At 47.7% G+C, this 14554-nt stretch overlaps 4 protein-coding genes across 6 annotated transcripts in view; 3 read left to right on the top strand and 1 right to left on the bottom strand.

Moving 5' to 3' along the window:
• Positions 1-221: 221 nt before the first annotated feature.
• Positions 222-2744, top strand: mturn (maturin, neural progenitor differentiation regulator homolog (Xenopus); the record flags this gene model as incomplete). The annotated part of the gene is made up of 3 exons (XM_084455245.1): positions 222-392; positions 2115-2237; positions 2637-2744. 3 exons carry the CDS (start codon positions 222-224, stop codon positions 2742-2744), a joined length of 402 nt encoding a protein of 133 aa, XP_084311371.1.
• A 1823-nt stretch (positions 2745-4567) lies between these two features.
• Positions 4568-8526, top strand: LOC311322732 (E3 ubiquitin-protein ligase znrf2-like). Its single transcript, XM_084454830.1, has 4 exons — positions 4568-5262; positions 7126-7221; positions 7431-7536; positions 7718-8526. The coding sequence occupies exons 1-4, from the start codon at positions 4965-4967 to the stop codon at positions 7773-7775; spliced, it is 558 nt and encodes a 185-aa protein (XP_084310956.1). The 5' UTR covers positions 4568-4964; the 3' UTR covers positions 7776-8526.
• Positions 8527-9343: 817 nt separating this feature from the next.
• On the top strand, positions 9344-11909 carry nkiras1 (NFKB inhibitor interacting Ras-like 1). Of its 2 annotated transcripts, XM_084455079.1 has the most exons (5): positions 9344-9476; positions 9739-9845; positions 10157-10398; positions 10865-10972; positions 11558-11909. In XM_084455079.1, the coding sequence occupies exons 2-5, from the start codon at positions 9752-9754 to the stop codon at positions 11609-11611; spliced, it is 498 nt and encodes a 165-aa protein (XP_084311205.1). In that variant the 5' UTR covers positions 9344-9476; positions 9739-9751; the 3' UTR covers positions 11612-11909. The 2 variants fall into 2 exon arrangements, with proteins under 2 accessions (XP_084311205.1, XP_084311204.1); XM_084455078.1 differs by having other exon boundaries at positions 10865-11909.
• Positions 11910-12662: 753 nt separating this feature from the next.
• The window catches only part of LOC311323065 (ubiquitin-conjugating enzyme E2 E1-like), a 45333-nt gene continuing 43441 nt past the window's right edge, over positions 12663-14554 (bottom strand). For both annotated transcript variants that reach the window (XM_084455205.1, XM_084455206.1), the window contains one exon: positions 12663-12846. In XM_084455205.1, the coding sequence (XP_084311331.1) occupies positions 12749-12846 (98 nt within the window). In that variant the 3' untranslated portion in view covers positions 12663-12748. The remainder of the gene's footprint in view (positions 12847-14554) is intronic.

Here is a 14554-nt window from a genome sequence, read left to right as displayed (position 1 = left end):
CTGAAGGGATGAGGGTTTGAGAGAGACGTTACCGAATACCGAGAGGCCGGTGTGCGGCAGTAGCCTAATAGACTATCACTCTCCCGCCATGCGGACTGCGCTGTAGGGGCTGTGCTACTGCTGTCCTGTCAGCTGTTTTCGTCTCGAGCATCACCGTGAGGGCCAAGCGAGATAACCGGAGCCACGGACCCCACGGAACGGCAGAGCGAGGCTAGCGGAGGATGGAGTTCAAGCAGCTGGTGGAGGCGGCGGAGAAATGGTGCTCCGGAAACCCGTTCGACCTGATTTTGGCCGAGGAAGAGGATGAGAGGCGGCTTGACTTTTACGCAGAGCCCGGGATCTCGTTCTATGTGCTGTGTCCCGACAACGTGACAGGCGGCACCGACAATTTCGTAAGTGTCGCTGTATGAGAGCGCGTGCGCGCGTGTGTGTGCATGTGCGCGCGTGTTTGGGACCCCCCCCCCCCCAGTCGCAGGTGTATGGCCCGTATATGCACTCTGTGGATGTCACTGTAGTTTGGTGCCCCCTCGCACACAAGATTATTTTGGCTGCGAATTCCGGATTCCTATTTTCAGACGTAATAACCTGCAGGGGCCGGTGTGAGCAGTTTATTACAGGCTTTTACAAACTGCACCGCAAACTGCCGTGAGCCGCAATCAGGCCTCGTGATGTTGTGATATGAAAGTAGGCCTTCCCACTCCCCTGTGCCCGGTAACTCAGGCCAGAGGGCGGGGACCAGATGAGCAGATGAGGCAGCCCCGGTCGGACGTTTTCATCTGCTCATCATCGATTGTGCATCTGGGAAAAATAGAAAGAAAACTTAAATGCCGTGTAAATAAACAGGTGGGCCATCTTGTTTTCTTTGTTTCTCATCCATTACACACTTTCTTTTCTACACTCATACTCTGTAGATCCAGTTATGATCCCACTGTGATGACTCAGGTCCTCCCTGCACACACACACACACACACACACACACACACAGACGAGCCCTCTCCTACACTGCTGTGGAGTCCCAAGGACAGACTGGCAGCTAAAATAACTAGGCTTTGGGCTCTGTCAGAGATCTAGTTACAGAGGCAGATCAATACTGCTATCAGCAGGGGGAGCCTCTCACTCACTCACACACACACACACACACACACACACACACACACACACACACACACACTCACTCACTCACTCACTCACTCACTCACTCACTCACTCACTCACACACTCATAAGCATATGAGGTGCACCAGCCTCCCTCTTTCACTAGGGGGCAGCCTATCATAATCATCATGCATCACAGTGCACAAGTCTGCTGAGTCTCATTTCACACACGGACACACACACACACACACACACACTGCTGATTAGTCGCGTGCTGGTGTGAAGCCACCTCTGGGGAAAGAGATTGCTCGTTTTTTTGTAATTATGCTTTTCCTGAAGTGAAGCAGTTGGGTCTGTTCTCCACAATTGTGTGTGTGTGTGTGTGTGTGTGTGTGTGTGTGTGTGTGTGTGTGTGTGTGTGTGTGTGTGTGTGTGTGTGTGGGAGTGTGTGTGCGTCTGGGAGTGACACAGTTGGTTTTTTCTCCAGCAAGACTTGTCTCCTGTCCTTGGAACGTCTCATATCTCTCTCTGCCTTGCGCTATTTTCATTAACAGTGCTGCAAATAAACCTGAGCTAGTAGCTAGCAGAACTTAATCTAAAACTAGCATAACTTAATATAACTAGCATAACTTAATATAACTAGCATAACTTAATATAACTAGCATAACTTATAAGCGCTGTTCCTCGATCGTCTCGTTGAGAGGGGTCAGGGAATAATTTTTACAGCTCACCTTTCTGGCCCCCGGTTGAAACTGTTTTTTTGCTTCCCTCTGGAATTTGTAGGGGTGGGACCTATGCCCACCTCCCTTGATCTCCGTAAAGCGCATTGTGTTGCCTCTGTGTATGAAATGCGCTATACAAATAAAGCTTTGATTGATTGATTGGTTCGTCAACAGAATTAGTCATAACAGGCTAACCCGTGGTTATGTCCTCCTGTATTCTAAGCCTGTAACTCATTCACACTGTGTGTGTGTGTGTGTGTGTGTGTGTGTGTGTGTGTGTGTGTGTGTGTGTGTCCAGCATGTATGGAGTGAGAGTGAGGACTGCTTGCCCTTCCTGCAGTTAGCCCAGGACTATATCTCGTCCTGTGGCAAAAAGACTCTCCTGGAAGTTCTGGAGAAGGTCTTCACATCCTTCAGACCTGTGAGTACACAACGTCGCAAGACTCAAAATTCAACAAAACACCATTCTACAGGGAGGGGGGTGGAGGTCCGAATACTCTCCATAGAGATCCGTTTGTGCCAGATCAGAAAACGATCTCGCCAATCAAGAATGTGAAATACAAACAGCTGCACTGGGCGGGCTAATAGCGAGGAGTGGTTGAAGTTAGCGCGTGATAGATGGCGACAGACAGACGGTTCATCCAATCACCTGCCAAGTATTTTTGAAAGTCCTGTTCCAAACAGTTTCCAATGGAGAGTTCCCAGATGGTTATGTAAAGCAAACCATCTGGTGCGTCAGGTTAGTGAGGAGGGGGTATATGTGAGACAAGGTTTAGGAGTGTGTATAAAATCAAATTGTTTACTCTCCTCCATCTCTCAGCTCCTGGGTCTCCCAGACATAGATGACGACAGCTTTGAGCAGTACCATGCAGATGTGGAGGAGGAACCAGAGACTGACCACCACCAGATGGGAGTCAGCCAGCAATGATGCCCCCAGAAGAGGCCCCTGGATGGACTACGAGAGCCACCCATGCCCCAGGCCTCTCCCCCAGCACTAACATACAGGCCCAACCACAGTGTTACAGCACTCATAATGTACTAAACACACAGAACAACACTAAAACAACATTTACACACACACACACACACACACATTCTCAAACGTTTCAGCAGCTTTGCTTCTCAAATAGCACTTTCAGTAGCCAATCGTCTGTTGTCCATGCACACACACACACACACACACACACACACACACACACACACACACACACACACACAGGTTAGCTACACTGTCACTCACTTCCCTAAAGCGTCTGACTGCAACTCCTCCCAAAATTGTATTTTTAAATCGTTTCAAATACCTTGAGCGTTTGTTTTTTAGTCTGGCTGGACTGTGAGACTGGCAAGGATGTTTGTGACAAAATACTATTTGAAATGATTTCAAATAGTATTTTGACCCAGGTCTGCATCTGCAGCTACCATATCTCCCCCTCTCTAAGAAACTAAGAAAGTATAGTAGACAAAGACAGGCTAAATGAATGTATCATGTTTGCTGACGATGTGATGGGCTGGACATGGTGATAGGGTTTGATCAATGAGATGGGGATGGGGTGATGGAGGTGTGAAGTGGTAGAGAGGTGGAAACCCACATGGGAACATTTGATCATGGAGGAACAATTGACTATCCAGAGGGAGAGAATAAGATGCTTGATCATTGATTCAGTCTCTACTGATGATAGCTAATCTAACTCGGTGGCGTGCTCTGCTCACTTACTATGGCCACGCCTTCACCAAATACACACACACACACACACACATGGTAAACACATTTACCTTGAGCACCCAAGACCCATTGTTCCCTATTCCCTAACACAGAAATGCTGAACTTCCTAAGTTAAAATGGCTGACTGCTGCTGCACCATAGTGTCCGCCCGCATTCCTTTACTTCACCGTCATGGTGTCAAGTTTAGCGTCTTTACGACAAAGGTAGCTTGGGGTGAAATGTTTGGCGGTTTCTCTCCACTCCGCCCTTTAGTCTTCCTGTTCTCGCCCGTCCGTAGTGGGATGCTTTCAGACACTGATTTGCGCTGAATTCCGCCTTGTCTACCTGATATGGCTCTGAAGGTTGGGCTTTGAGGAAGACGGACACAGGTCCTGGATTTGTGTCTGGATGCCTGCTGAGGTGTCTGCCGAAGTGTCTCTCTCCCTCTCTCTCTCTGGACAGGCTTGATTTATTAGTGCTGGTAGAGGCTTCCATGGACTGCAGACCTGGGACCAGTTGCTGTAGAACTACTGACCTTGTGCATTCTGGGCCCTGAACAAAAATATCTGGCCCAGAGCCAGTGGTGAGGGGAAACCTCCATCATTGTGTATTTATGATTGAGTGTGTGTGACACTACCAGTAGCCTACACTGCTATGCTTCGACCGCCCATAGCCTTCAACCACCTGACTGCAACACTTGTAACTTTACTCTCTTTAAATGGTTTGACTATTAGCCAGTTGGCTTCTAAACATGTTAAGTCTTGTTTGTTTGTTTTCTATTACTTATTTAATTGATATATTATGCTCTGTATTTTACGTTTGTCCTAAAATGTGTGTGAAAGTATTCAATAAAAACTGTGTGAAGGAAGGGAGACCGGAGTCGGCTGTCTGAGCGTGCGCTCATCTGTCTCTATGCGCGCGGGCTGTTATGTTACTGAGCTTGACGTCACGCAAAACCTGACGCACGCTCACAGGGGGAGGTGCGACGGTCCCAGCTTTTCTCTGATACAATCAGGGTTGAATAAGTCCAAGTCAACTTTGCAATTGACACGAAGAGCAGAGTCTTTTCCCGTCACATTCAAGTAGGCCTACGCTATTGGAGATTGTTTTTAAGTCAGTAGAGCAAAACTATTAGCCTATAATGAAGTTGCTGAACGAGGCCTCGAATGCGCTTAAGGTTAGATGACCGATTGGAACGAAGTCATAACTTCTATCGCGCGCTATCCGTTGCGCACCTCGAAAATTAGGACTGTCTGAAGTGGGATGTTTTTATTTTATCATTTTGCTGACGTTTAGTAGCTTACTCTTTGCTCTCAACTGTCGTATACGGTCCCGCCATGCGCTGTCGCTTGTGAATCGAAAGTTTTCCCCTTTTGACAACACTACAGGAGCCATATCCTTGTGGACTTGATCACCAAGAAGATCCGATATCCTGTCACGTCAGGCATGGGTCCAAAACAGAGTAGTCCTGTTGCAGACGGTCGAACCCGGGCTTTTTCCAGCCCAGATGTCCATTCTGGACCGTCAGAAGTTGCTGGCGGGTTTAGATACACAAACGGCCCAGACGGCCCTCAGATTCTATATACCAGTGGAAATAACCAAGCTGGGCTGAGTATACCCACCAACGGGCGACCCAGATTCGGCAGCAGCCTGGGTGACACTGACGGGGGTAGCGGGCTGTCTGGCGGACACCGGCTGCTCATCGGGTCCCTCCCGGTGCACCTGTCCTCTCATCTGCTAGGAGGTAAGCGTGCAGGAAGTAGGCTGATTTTTCTCGGAACGTTATGACACATGAGCTGTTATGAATCTCTCATGTTCAGTGGCAACAATGGAACAATAGGGCCTTTATAAGGTCTTACGCCATTTATTATGATTATTATTATTATTATTTTGATCCTATGGAAAGAATGAAATGTGCTGTGCAGTCCTGTTCACTGCACACCACGTCTACATTTGTGATTGTAGCACAGATAAGACATGGACTTAACAACAAAGCAACAACTCCCGGTCAATCACGTGCTTCTCTCTTTGTGTAGCACAGAGACCCATCTCTGCCTCATCTCCCGTCTCTGCTCTGGCTAGAATAGATAGAGCACATAGGCCAGCAGACATGCACACACACACACACACACACACACACACACACACACACACACACACACACCAGAAGACCTCTGGCACAGTGGCCTCATTCAGACTCTTTTGTGTTGTGTGAGCAAACACATGTACACACCCACAAACACATGTAGGCTACACACACACCCACCCACAAACATACACCATTCTTGAGAATCTCCACTCGTCTGCGTTGTGTAATTTCAAGGCACCCTCCTTTGCCTCCACTGCGTCTCGAACTCAGGTCCTCTGATTCCCAATCGTCGCTACGCCACCGAAAAGCTAGCTATTCAATGATGCAACCAGACATTATTTATACTAGTGGAGTGAGTTTATCCAACTCAACTAGGTTACACACACACAGACACACATACTGTGTATCAAGCACGCAGAGAGCACACCCTCCCTCTGGTCTCCAGCTCTCGAGAGTGTGTTTCCTGATATGGCACCATAATCATCACTGTTGACCTTTGCTCATTGGCTACATGTGGTCATGACTCCGCAGTCTTGACTTAGGCAGTCTGACTTGACCTACTTGTTCTTCCTCTAAATCACATGCACAATATGCAGCACGGCACACAAAACAATACAGATTCACACACCGAACCTGCTGTTTACGCACACGAGTGTGCGTTTGCTTTTGTACTGTTGACACAATTCCACTGACCCCGTTAACTACATTGTGGCAGTTAAATTAGAGCCCAGTCTCTCCTTGGCTCCTCGCCTGATAATCAACGCAGAGCAGATAAGACAGATGGGTGGGCGGGGGGGTGAACCTGGGTTGCACACAGACACACATGCACACACACGTACTACATACACGCACACACAAAAACATACTACATACACACACGCACACACACGTACTACATACACACACGCACATACACACACGTACTATATACACACACGCACACACATACTACATACACACACACACGTACTACATACACACATGCACACACACATACACACACGCACTACATACACACACGCACCCACACGTACTACATACACACAAGGAAGGAAAAGGTTTAGATATGCATGCACAATCAGTTGAAACATGTACGCACACACACGCACACACACACTGGCCTGCTGTTAAAGCACACAGGGGCCTCATTATAAATATATATGTCCTATTTTTCAGCAAGGTGGATCAGCCTCATTAGTAGGTGTTGTGTGAGGAGAGAGGTGTTTACCTCAGAGAAGCTTGGCTGGTGTGTGGGGTCTGTCTGAGCACGGAAGATCATCTCTAGGGAAAACAACATCTAGCTAATCTATAATTGCTTTGTCGGAGTGTGTGTGTGTCTGCGTGTGAGAGGGGGAAAGAGAATGTGTGTGTGTGTGTGTGTCAGTCATTCTCTGGCACCATGGTCTGAAACATAAACATCTTTCAGTCCAGATAAGTGACAGGGAGGACTGAGAGGAGGGCTGGCCGGGGTGTGTCCTCAACACCTGCCTCATGTTCGCTTTCTCTTGTTCTTCCCAGGGTTCCACTGTCCTGTGTGCTCCAAGTTCGTGTCGTCGGATGAGATAGAACTGCACCTGCTCATGTGCCTCACAAAACCCCGTCTCTCCTACAACGGTGAGACAGACAACGGGGGGGGGACGGATTCATAAGCTCCTCCTCTGAAACACTCCCACTTTTCATCCGTAATGATCTGTCTGTCTGCCTGTTGGACTATCCTCCCCTGTCGGGCTATCCTCCCCGGAAGCTACAGTGCATGTCGTTATGTGTTTCTGTTTAGTTTTTTTCATAATGCTCACTGATTGGTTGTATGTGTCTTCTCTTAGAGGATGTCCTGGCAAAGGATTCTGGGGAGTGTACCATCTGTCTGGATGAGCTGGAGCAGGGGGACACCATTGCCAGACTGCCCTGTCTCTGTATCTATCACAAAGGGTAAAACACACGCGAGCATACACACACGCACCAACCCGCCCGCGCGCGCACACATACACACACACAGACTTTATGGTTTAACTCTCTACTTGTTTTTATGTCTCAAGCTAGATAAGGCTTAATCTTACCCCCCCACCCACCCACTCCCTCCCTCCCTCTCTCTCTCTCTCTCTCTGTGTAGGTGTATAGATGAGTGGTTTGAAGTGAACCGCTCCTGTCCAGAGCATCCGTCAGACTAGCTTGTTCTCAGCTCAGACTCCTACAGGAGAGATTTGTTTGCACTACGTTTCCCAGAACTCCTCAAGAAAGCAAAGCAGAGGACCTTTGACTACTTTCAAGACTACTTTCAATACTCTTGCACTGTTTAACAGAGAGAGAGGCCCTGTTTTTTGTGCAATCAGGAGGCCATTGAGGCTCCACTCCCCCCCAGTGGCAGACAATGAGTACTGTACTTCAATCTGGTTTCAGATCAGCGTGTGCGCAGTGAAAGAGAAGCACACCACAGTAAAAGGACACTTGGTAGAGGGCTTCGGGGTGCACATCAGTAAACATGTCTTTATATTTTGACCCAATTCCTTTTGTACTCCTCACCCCTGCACCCCTAAGGACACCAGCTGGTTGACATAAGAACGTGGCCATGGCTTCACTGTGCCTCTGTAGGACTGCCATGTAGCCCGGTGATCTTATCTCTGATCAAGAAATGGATCACTACACTATCCAATTCAGACCTTTGGGGTAGCGGTGAGGAATTGGTTTAGAATCAAGGTATTTCAGGGATAACTATGATACCACCATAGATATAACATATTCTAATTCCATGGATATGACATTATCAAAGGTTTAGTCACTTAGTAGGTCTGTATTGATGAAGTGCCATGACTGACATATGCTGCTAATTTAGTTGCATAAAAGTGTAAACTATGAATCAAGTTTTTCTGTGGATAGATGAATAAAATATAAGTTTGCATGTATTGCACAAATTCAAATTGAGACTGTACATTTCGATTTCGGAACACTATTTGTCTGAATAAAACACTGCTGTGAATCATTATTTTGATTCTTTTGTCTTGTGTCATGATTTTGGATGTAGGTTGTATTTGTAAAGGATCTGATATTAGTGCTAACCTTCTCATATTACTCCTGTCCTGGCCTCCACTCGATTTTAGGATCTAGTTCAAGGTTCTTGTAATTACGTATAGAGCCCTGCATGGTCAGGCACCTGTATCTGTCTGACCTGCTCCATGCACACGCTCCCAGCAGGTCACTGAGGTCAGCTGACCAAGCTCTGTTGGTTGTCCCTCTCACCAGGCTCAAGACCAGAGGTGACAGAGCCTTTGAGTCTGTGGCACCCAGACTGTGGAACGCTCTTCCTCAGGACTTAAGCTGCAGCCTCTGGGGACATTTTTAAGAAGCAGCTAAAAATGCTTTTGTTTAGACAGGCATTTGTAGAATTAATTTGTATGTTTATAACTATTGTCCTGTTTCCCGTGTGTATGTAGCCTATTTTTGTTGATCATTTGTATGCATTTCAACCTGTGTGAAGCACTTTGTGAGTCCTCTCTGTGAGAAGTGCTATATATAAATACAGTTTACTTAGGGCAGTTTGTACATATTAGGCCTATAATAAAAAAGCGGCACCAACATTTAGACATCTAGATGTAGTCTTGAGTCGCTTCCTCTCTGTGTGGGAAATAAACACAAGCAGTTTGCAGTATTAAAAGTATTAAAACAGGCCTGCTGTGATCAGATTGACTCCACCCCTCCCCTTTGAAGGGGCTTCCGTGTTGTCAAAAGCATCACACCCACTCCAAGGTAAATAATGTGGTTCCATTACAATCTAGCTAGCCAGTAATGTCAATGAACAGCAATTGATAACAGTTTGGTGGGGGTAGCAGAGTATTATCTCTTCGTTTCCTTCAACTTGACTGCCTCTCAAGAAGGTACCTTTAGCTGGCTGGCCTTTCTTGTTTTGTTTTACTAGCTAATAGCTTCAAGCTTGCTAGCTAGCCAGAGGTAGCATAGCTAGCTAGTGCTAGCTAACGTAGCTAGCTAAGTGTGCTAGACCAGTCTCGTCACACCGCAAGCGAACTAGTTTTCACCTGAATGACGATGATTCACTTAAGGAAAACTGCATGCTTACCATCATTTTGCAGTAGCTAAGCTAGCTGACTAGCAATGCTAACGCTAAACTTGTCCTTGCAGGTTCACGTTCAGAATGGGGAAAGGATGCAAAGTAGTGGTGTGTGGTCTGGCATCAGTTGGAAAAACGGCAATTCTTGAACAGCTTCTGTATGGCAATCACGCTGTCGGTAAATACACCCGCTATGACCTGCTATGCATTCTACGGAACACGTGAAGAAAAGGCTTGCTAGCATGAAATTGTACTGTACTACAGTACGTTAGCTACCTAGCTACAATATAGTAAGGACCTCAACCTAGAAACGAGTAACGTCGGCCTAGCGATATAGTATTTTGTATTTGCACTGTCCTGTCCAGTGTATGCACCATCGACCTAAACAAATTCCTAATATGTGTAAACCATATACATGGCAATAAACTAATCTTGAATCTAATGCATGTAATGGAGCTCTCACAGACCGATTGCTCTCCTGTGTTTCAGGCTCAGAGTCCAGTGAGACCCAGGAGGATGTGTATGTGGCTTCCGTGGAGACGGACAGAGGTGTGAAGGAGCAGTTGCGGCTCTACGACACCAGGGGGCTCCACGACGGCCTGGACCTGCCCAAGCACTACTACTCCGTGGCTGATGGCTTTGTGCTGGTCTACAGCGTGGACAGTCTAGAGTCCTTCAAGAAAGTGGACGCCCTGAAGAAGGAAATAGACAAGTCTAGAGACAAGAAAGAGGTATGGTCAAAGCCCAGCGTGGCCCCTCACCATCAGGCTCCCTTCGGGGAGTGACTGGGTTCTGTTCACCGTTCCATGCTTGGTTTCCGGTCCATAGCCCGCTGGAATCCTGTCACACAAACGCCGCCTAGTCGCTCGCCAGTTAGAATGAAACATGGGACATACCAAACGAAGTAGCCTATTTCAAAACAAGTTCTTGCCACATCACTTCGTAGGTTTATGGGTAGGACGATTTTTGGACAAGGGGCTGTAGATCCAGGTGCTCTTGAGTAGCCAAGGCTAACAAAGACTTTGTTAACACTAAGTCAATTTTTTTTTATATATATATATACCTTGATGAAATCACAAAAGGCCCATCTAATATATTCTATCAGACAGGCTTTTTTAGACAGGCAGCCTGCACAGACAAAGCTGCTCCCCTGAGCTAAGGGCAACCCTCTGATTGGTCGTGTGTGTGCGTGCGCAGGTGACGGTCATCGTGCTGGGGAACAAGGCGGACCTGCGCGAGCGGCGGCAGGTGGAGGCGGAGGCGGCGCAGCAGTGGGCGAGGGCGGAGAAGGTCAAGCTGTGGGAGGTGAGCGTGAAGGAGCGCAGCTCCCTGATGGAGCCCTTCACCGCGCTGACCAGCCGCCTCACGCAGCCCCAGAGCAAGTCAGCCTTCCCCCTGCCCGGCCGCAAGAGCAAGGGCACGCCATCCAGCGACATATGAGTCCCGCCGGGGCGTCCCCTCGCCCCACCAGGGCTTCCCCTCACCCTGTCCCCTAGCCCCACCAGGGCGTGCCCTCACCCTGTCCCCTCGCCCTGTCCCCTCGCCCCACCAGGGCGTCCGCTCGCCCTCGCCCCACCAGGGCGTCCGCTCGCCCTGTCCCCTCGCCCTGTCCCCTCGCCCCACCAGGGTTTCCCCTCACCCTGTCCCCTCGCCCCACCAGGGCGTGCCCTCACCCTGTCCCCTCGCCCCACCAGGGCGTCCCCTCACCCTGTCCCCTCGCCCCACCAGGGCGTGCCCTCACCCTGTCCCCTCGCCCCACCAGGGCGTCCCCTCGCCCTGTCCCCTCGCCCCACCAGGGCGTCCCCTCACCCTGTCCCCTCACCCCGCCCCCTCATCCCGTCCCCTCTCCCCACCGGGGCGTCCCCTCACTACGGGTTTGTTTGTTTCCAGATCCGCGTCTCCATCTTGTGGGAGGGGCCCAGGCCGGCCACCCTGCCCATGTAGCAAGGCCATGGTCCATTCATCTCAGACGCATTTAAATGAGGTATAACAGTATCTACCTAGTGTATGGCAGCAATAAAGAGCCTAACAGGTCTGCCTTGATGTGTCGTCTGGAATTAGTTGCACCCTGGGTCTGTTTTTTCAGTATTTTGTTGAAATACTAAAAACCTCTGTACTTAATTTTAGAGTAGTACGTGTTAGAGCGATGATTTATTTTGTACCTAATTTATTTTTGTCACTTTATTAAACTACATTCCTAGGTGATGGGGGAAAAAATTACATGTAGGATACAACTGTGAAATGTGTTAGTGAACAGCATCTGTTTCCTTTGTACCTTGTGAGCCTAATAAATATGACATGTGACTGCTGCTACTAACTGTGTCATTCATGGAAAGCTCAGCACTCAGCTGCATAATGAGCAGGCGTGTCGTCCTATATGTTGCGTTGCGTACTGAATCTGTTGTCCCTGAAGGACAACGCCAGCGCTAGTTTAGGGCTTGAGTAACCTGATTAACATGGAGACTGCACCTGTGCGTAGAGGGAGGGAGGGAGGGAGAGAGGAGGAGAGAGAGGAGGAGAGAGAGACACCTGCTGTTCATTAGTTTGTGACGCACCGCAGGAGCACAAGAGATGCTTCAGCTTCAGAGGAACAGCTGCTTGAAGGACTGGATGCAGGGAAACTTACACCAACTGGAACTTTTAATAGCAGTGAAAATTTCACATTGAATACGGGAATCATGCTGCGACACCTTTGAACGAACAGTCAAGAGAGTAGAATTAACTCCATTTCCAAGCACCATCCAAGCACGAGCTAAAATGAATTCATTTACAGGACAAAAGGAAAGCACAACAGGGTTCATTATTGCCAGATCTTGATTATAGACGGGCAGAGATAACTTAAAAAAAATACAATAAACTAAAATACCAGGAGATAACAATTCCCAGATAACCCCCCCCCCCCCTATTCTCTATCCTCTCCTTTACCCCCCTCCCCCCTCAGCCCCCCCCTACACCCCTCTCCCCCCCCACACCCCTTCCCCCCCCCCCAGTCCCCGAGTCCTCCGGGAGGCAGCTGGTTCTGATGATGGTTCCACCCACTCCTGGTTCTGATGATGGTTCCATCCCCTCCTGCCGGCGGGACTATGTGGCGTAGCGCTTGGTCCACTGTTTGGCTATCCTGTCATGTTCCGGACGGTTTGTCGAGTACTGAGTGGCGATGCTTCCAACCAGGGGGTCCGCTGTGGAGAGGGAGGAAACACATCACTGATAATCAACAGGAAACACATCACTGACTCACTGATAATCAACAGGAAACAGATCACTGACTGTTAATCAATAGCAGAGCCCCAAGGACAAAGGTTGTTAGAGTGGGTATGAGGAGGAAGTAAATAAAAAAACACTTTTTTCAGGTTTTCTCCTTACGTGAGTGTGTGTGTGAGTGTAGGTCTTACCAGGGTTGTAGTGTGTGTGTGTATGTGTGTAGGTCTTACTAGGGTTGTAGTGTGTGTGTGTGTAGGTCTTAAACACAAAAAAGCATACGAGTGCGCACAACTCCAAATTAATCTGGAGCAGTCACGGGTGCCAGGTCAAGTGCTATAATAAATGAAGGCAATGGGATGAACGTTTTGGCCTTAAGCCTTCATCAGCATAAAAGTCACATTTCTGACAGACAGTTATATAGGTAAGGGGTGGGGGGCAAGGGCCAATCACCACACAGGATCTCTAATAGCAAATAGGATTCATCTGTGTATAGGCCACCTAGTCCAGCCTAGTAGAGCAGGAAGATGTAAGACTAGGGCCTAATAATTAGGCCTACCATATATGGGCCTTACCAAATTAGTATGTTAAAAGGCATTATATACCATAAATACAAAGGAACATCTACATCAATGCATAATACACAGCACAAAGTATTATGAAGCAAATACAGAATCAATGGTATAAACAGTCAGTATATAAGGGAACGCATAGCATGTGCAAAAAGGTAAAGTTAGAGTTAAGAGCTATGCGACCCTGTGTGGTGAAGGGCAGAGATAGAATACAAAAAATAACAACAGCAGCAATAACAATCATGATGATAAAGGAGAGCTAAGTGGTAGCACAGAGCATTTCTCAGGAAAAGGTTCCTTACAGCAGCAAATTAAATTATAAGAAACAACAAAAAATTAACTCTTCATTTAAACCTTTAGGGCTCTGTTTGTAGTGTATGGATCCAGGCTGCTTCTCTCTGTAAGAGTCGTCTGTCTCTATCACCTCCTCTTTTTAAGGGGTGTACAACCTCTATACCCTGGAATTTCAGGGAGCAGACGTCGTGACCAGCTAAATTAAAATGTCTGGCCACAGGGGATTTCTCATCTTTGTTCCTGAAACAGCTTTTGTGCTCAGAGATCCTAGTTTTTAACTCTCTAGTTGTTTTGCCTATATAGGCTAGACCACATGGGCATTTGAGGAGGTAGATCACATACTTGGTTCTGCAGCTGATTCTATACCTGATACTATATTTTTTGCCAGTATGTGGATGTAGAAAAGAATCCCCGCCTAATCATGGCATTAGATTGGGCACAGTTAGAACAAGGGAAGTTACCACCTGGCAGGCTGGAGAGAAAATTCTGAGGGGGAACAAAGCAGTCAGCTCTGACCAGAGAGTCCTTTAGGTTGCTGCTACGTTTCTGTGCAAAAATGGGCAATTTTTTTTAAAGAAAACAGACTGATAGAAACACTCTGTTACATTTTGAATTTGAAGAAGGCTCTTCCCTATAGCCAACTCTTAGGAGCTAAAAGAATCTGCAGTGATGACAACACTTTTAATGTACAAGCTCATGATATGTGTAATCGTTTCAGAGAAAGAGGCTATGAGGATCATATTGTTTTGAAAGGGTTAGATAAGGCCCTACATATTGAGACACACAGTCTGTTGGCCTCAAAACCCGCCCTAAGAGAGATTCT

The sequence above is a fragment of the Borostomias antarcticus genome, assembly GCF_949987555.1.
Source record: "Borostomias antarcticus genome assembly, chromosome: 21".
NCBI classification, from domain to species: Eukaryota; Metazoa; Chordata; class Actinopteri; order Stomiiformes; family Stomiidae; genus Borostomias; species Borostomias antarcticus.
Note: the sequence above shows the minus strand (reverse complement) of the source record. Positions and strands in the feature narration are given on the sequence as shown.

Excerpts from the sequence above, each read along its gene's own strand:
- nkiras1 (XM_084455078.1), top strand. The coding sequence starts at position 9,752 with ATGGGGAAAGGATGCAAAGTAGTGGTGTGTGGTCTGGCATCAGTTGGA. Across the intron at positions 9,846-10,156 it reads GTATGGCAATCACGCTGTCG|GCTCAGAGTCCAGTGAGACC; the intron begins GTAAATACACCC and ends CCTGTGTTTCAG. Across the intron at positions 10,399-10,864 it reads AGTCTAGAGACAAGAAAGAG|GTGACGGTCATCGTGCTGGG; the intron begins GTATGGTCAAAG and ends GTGCGTGCGCAG.
- LOC311322732 (XM_084454830.1), top strand. The coding sequence starts at position 4,965 with ATGGGTCCAAAACAGAGTAGTCCTGTTGCAGACGGTCGAACCCGGGCT. Across the intron at positions 7,222-7,430 it reads ACCCCGTCTCTCCTACAACG|AGGATGTCCTGGCAAAGGAT; the intron begins GTGAGACAGACA and ends GTCTTCTCTTAG. Across the intron at positions 7,537-7,717 it reads CTCTGTATCTATCACAAAGG|GTGTATAGATGAGTGGTTTG; the intron begins GTAAAACACACG and ends CTCTCTGTGTAG.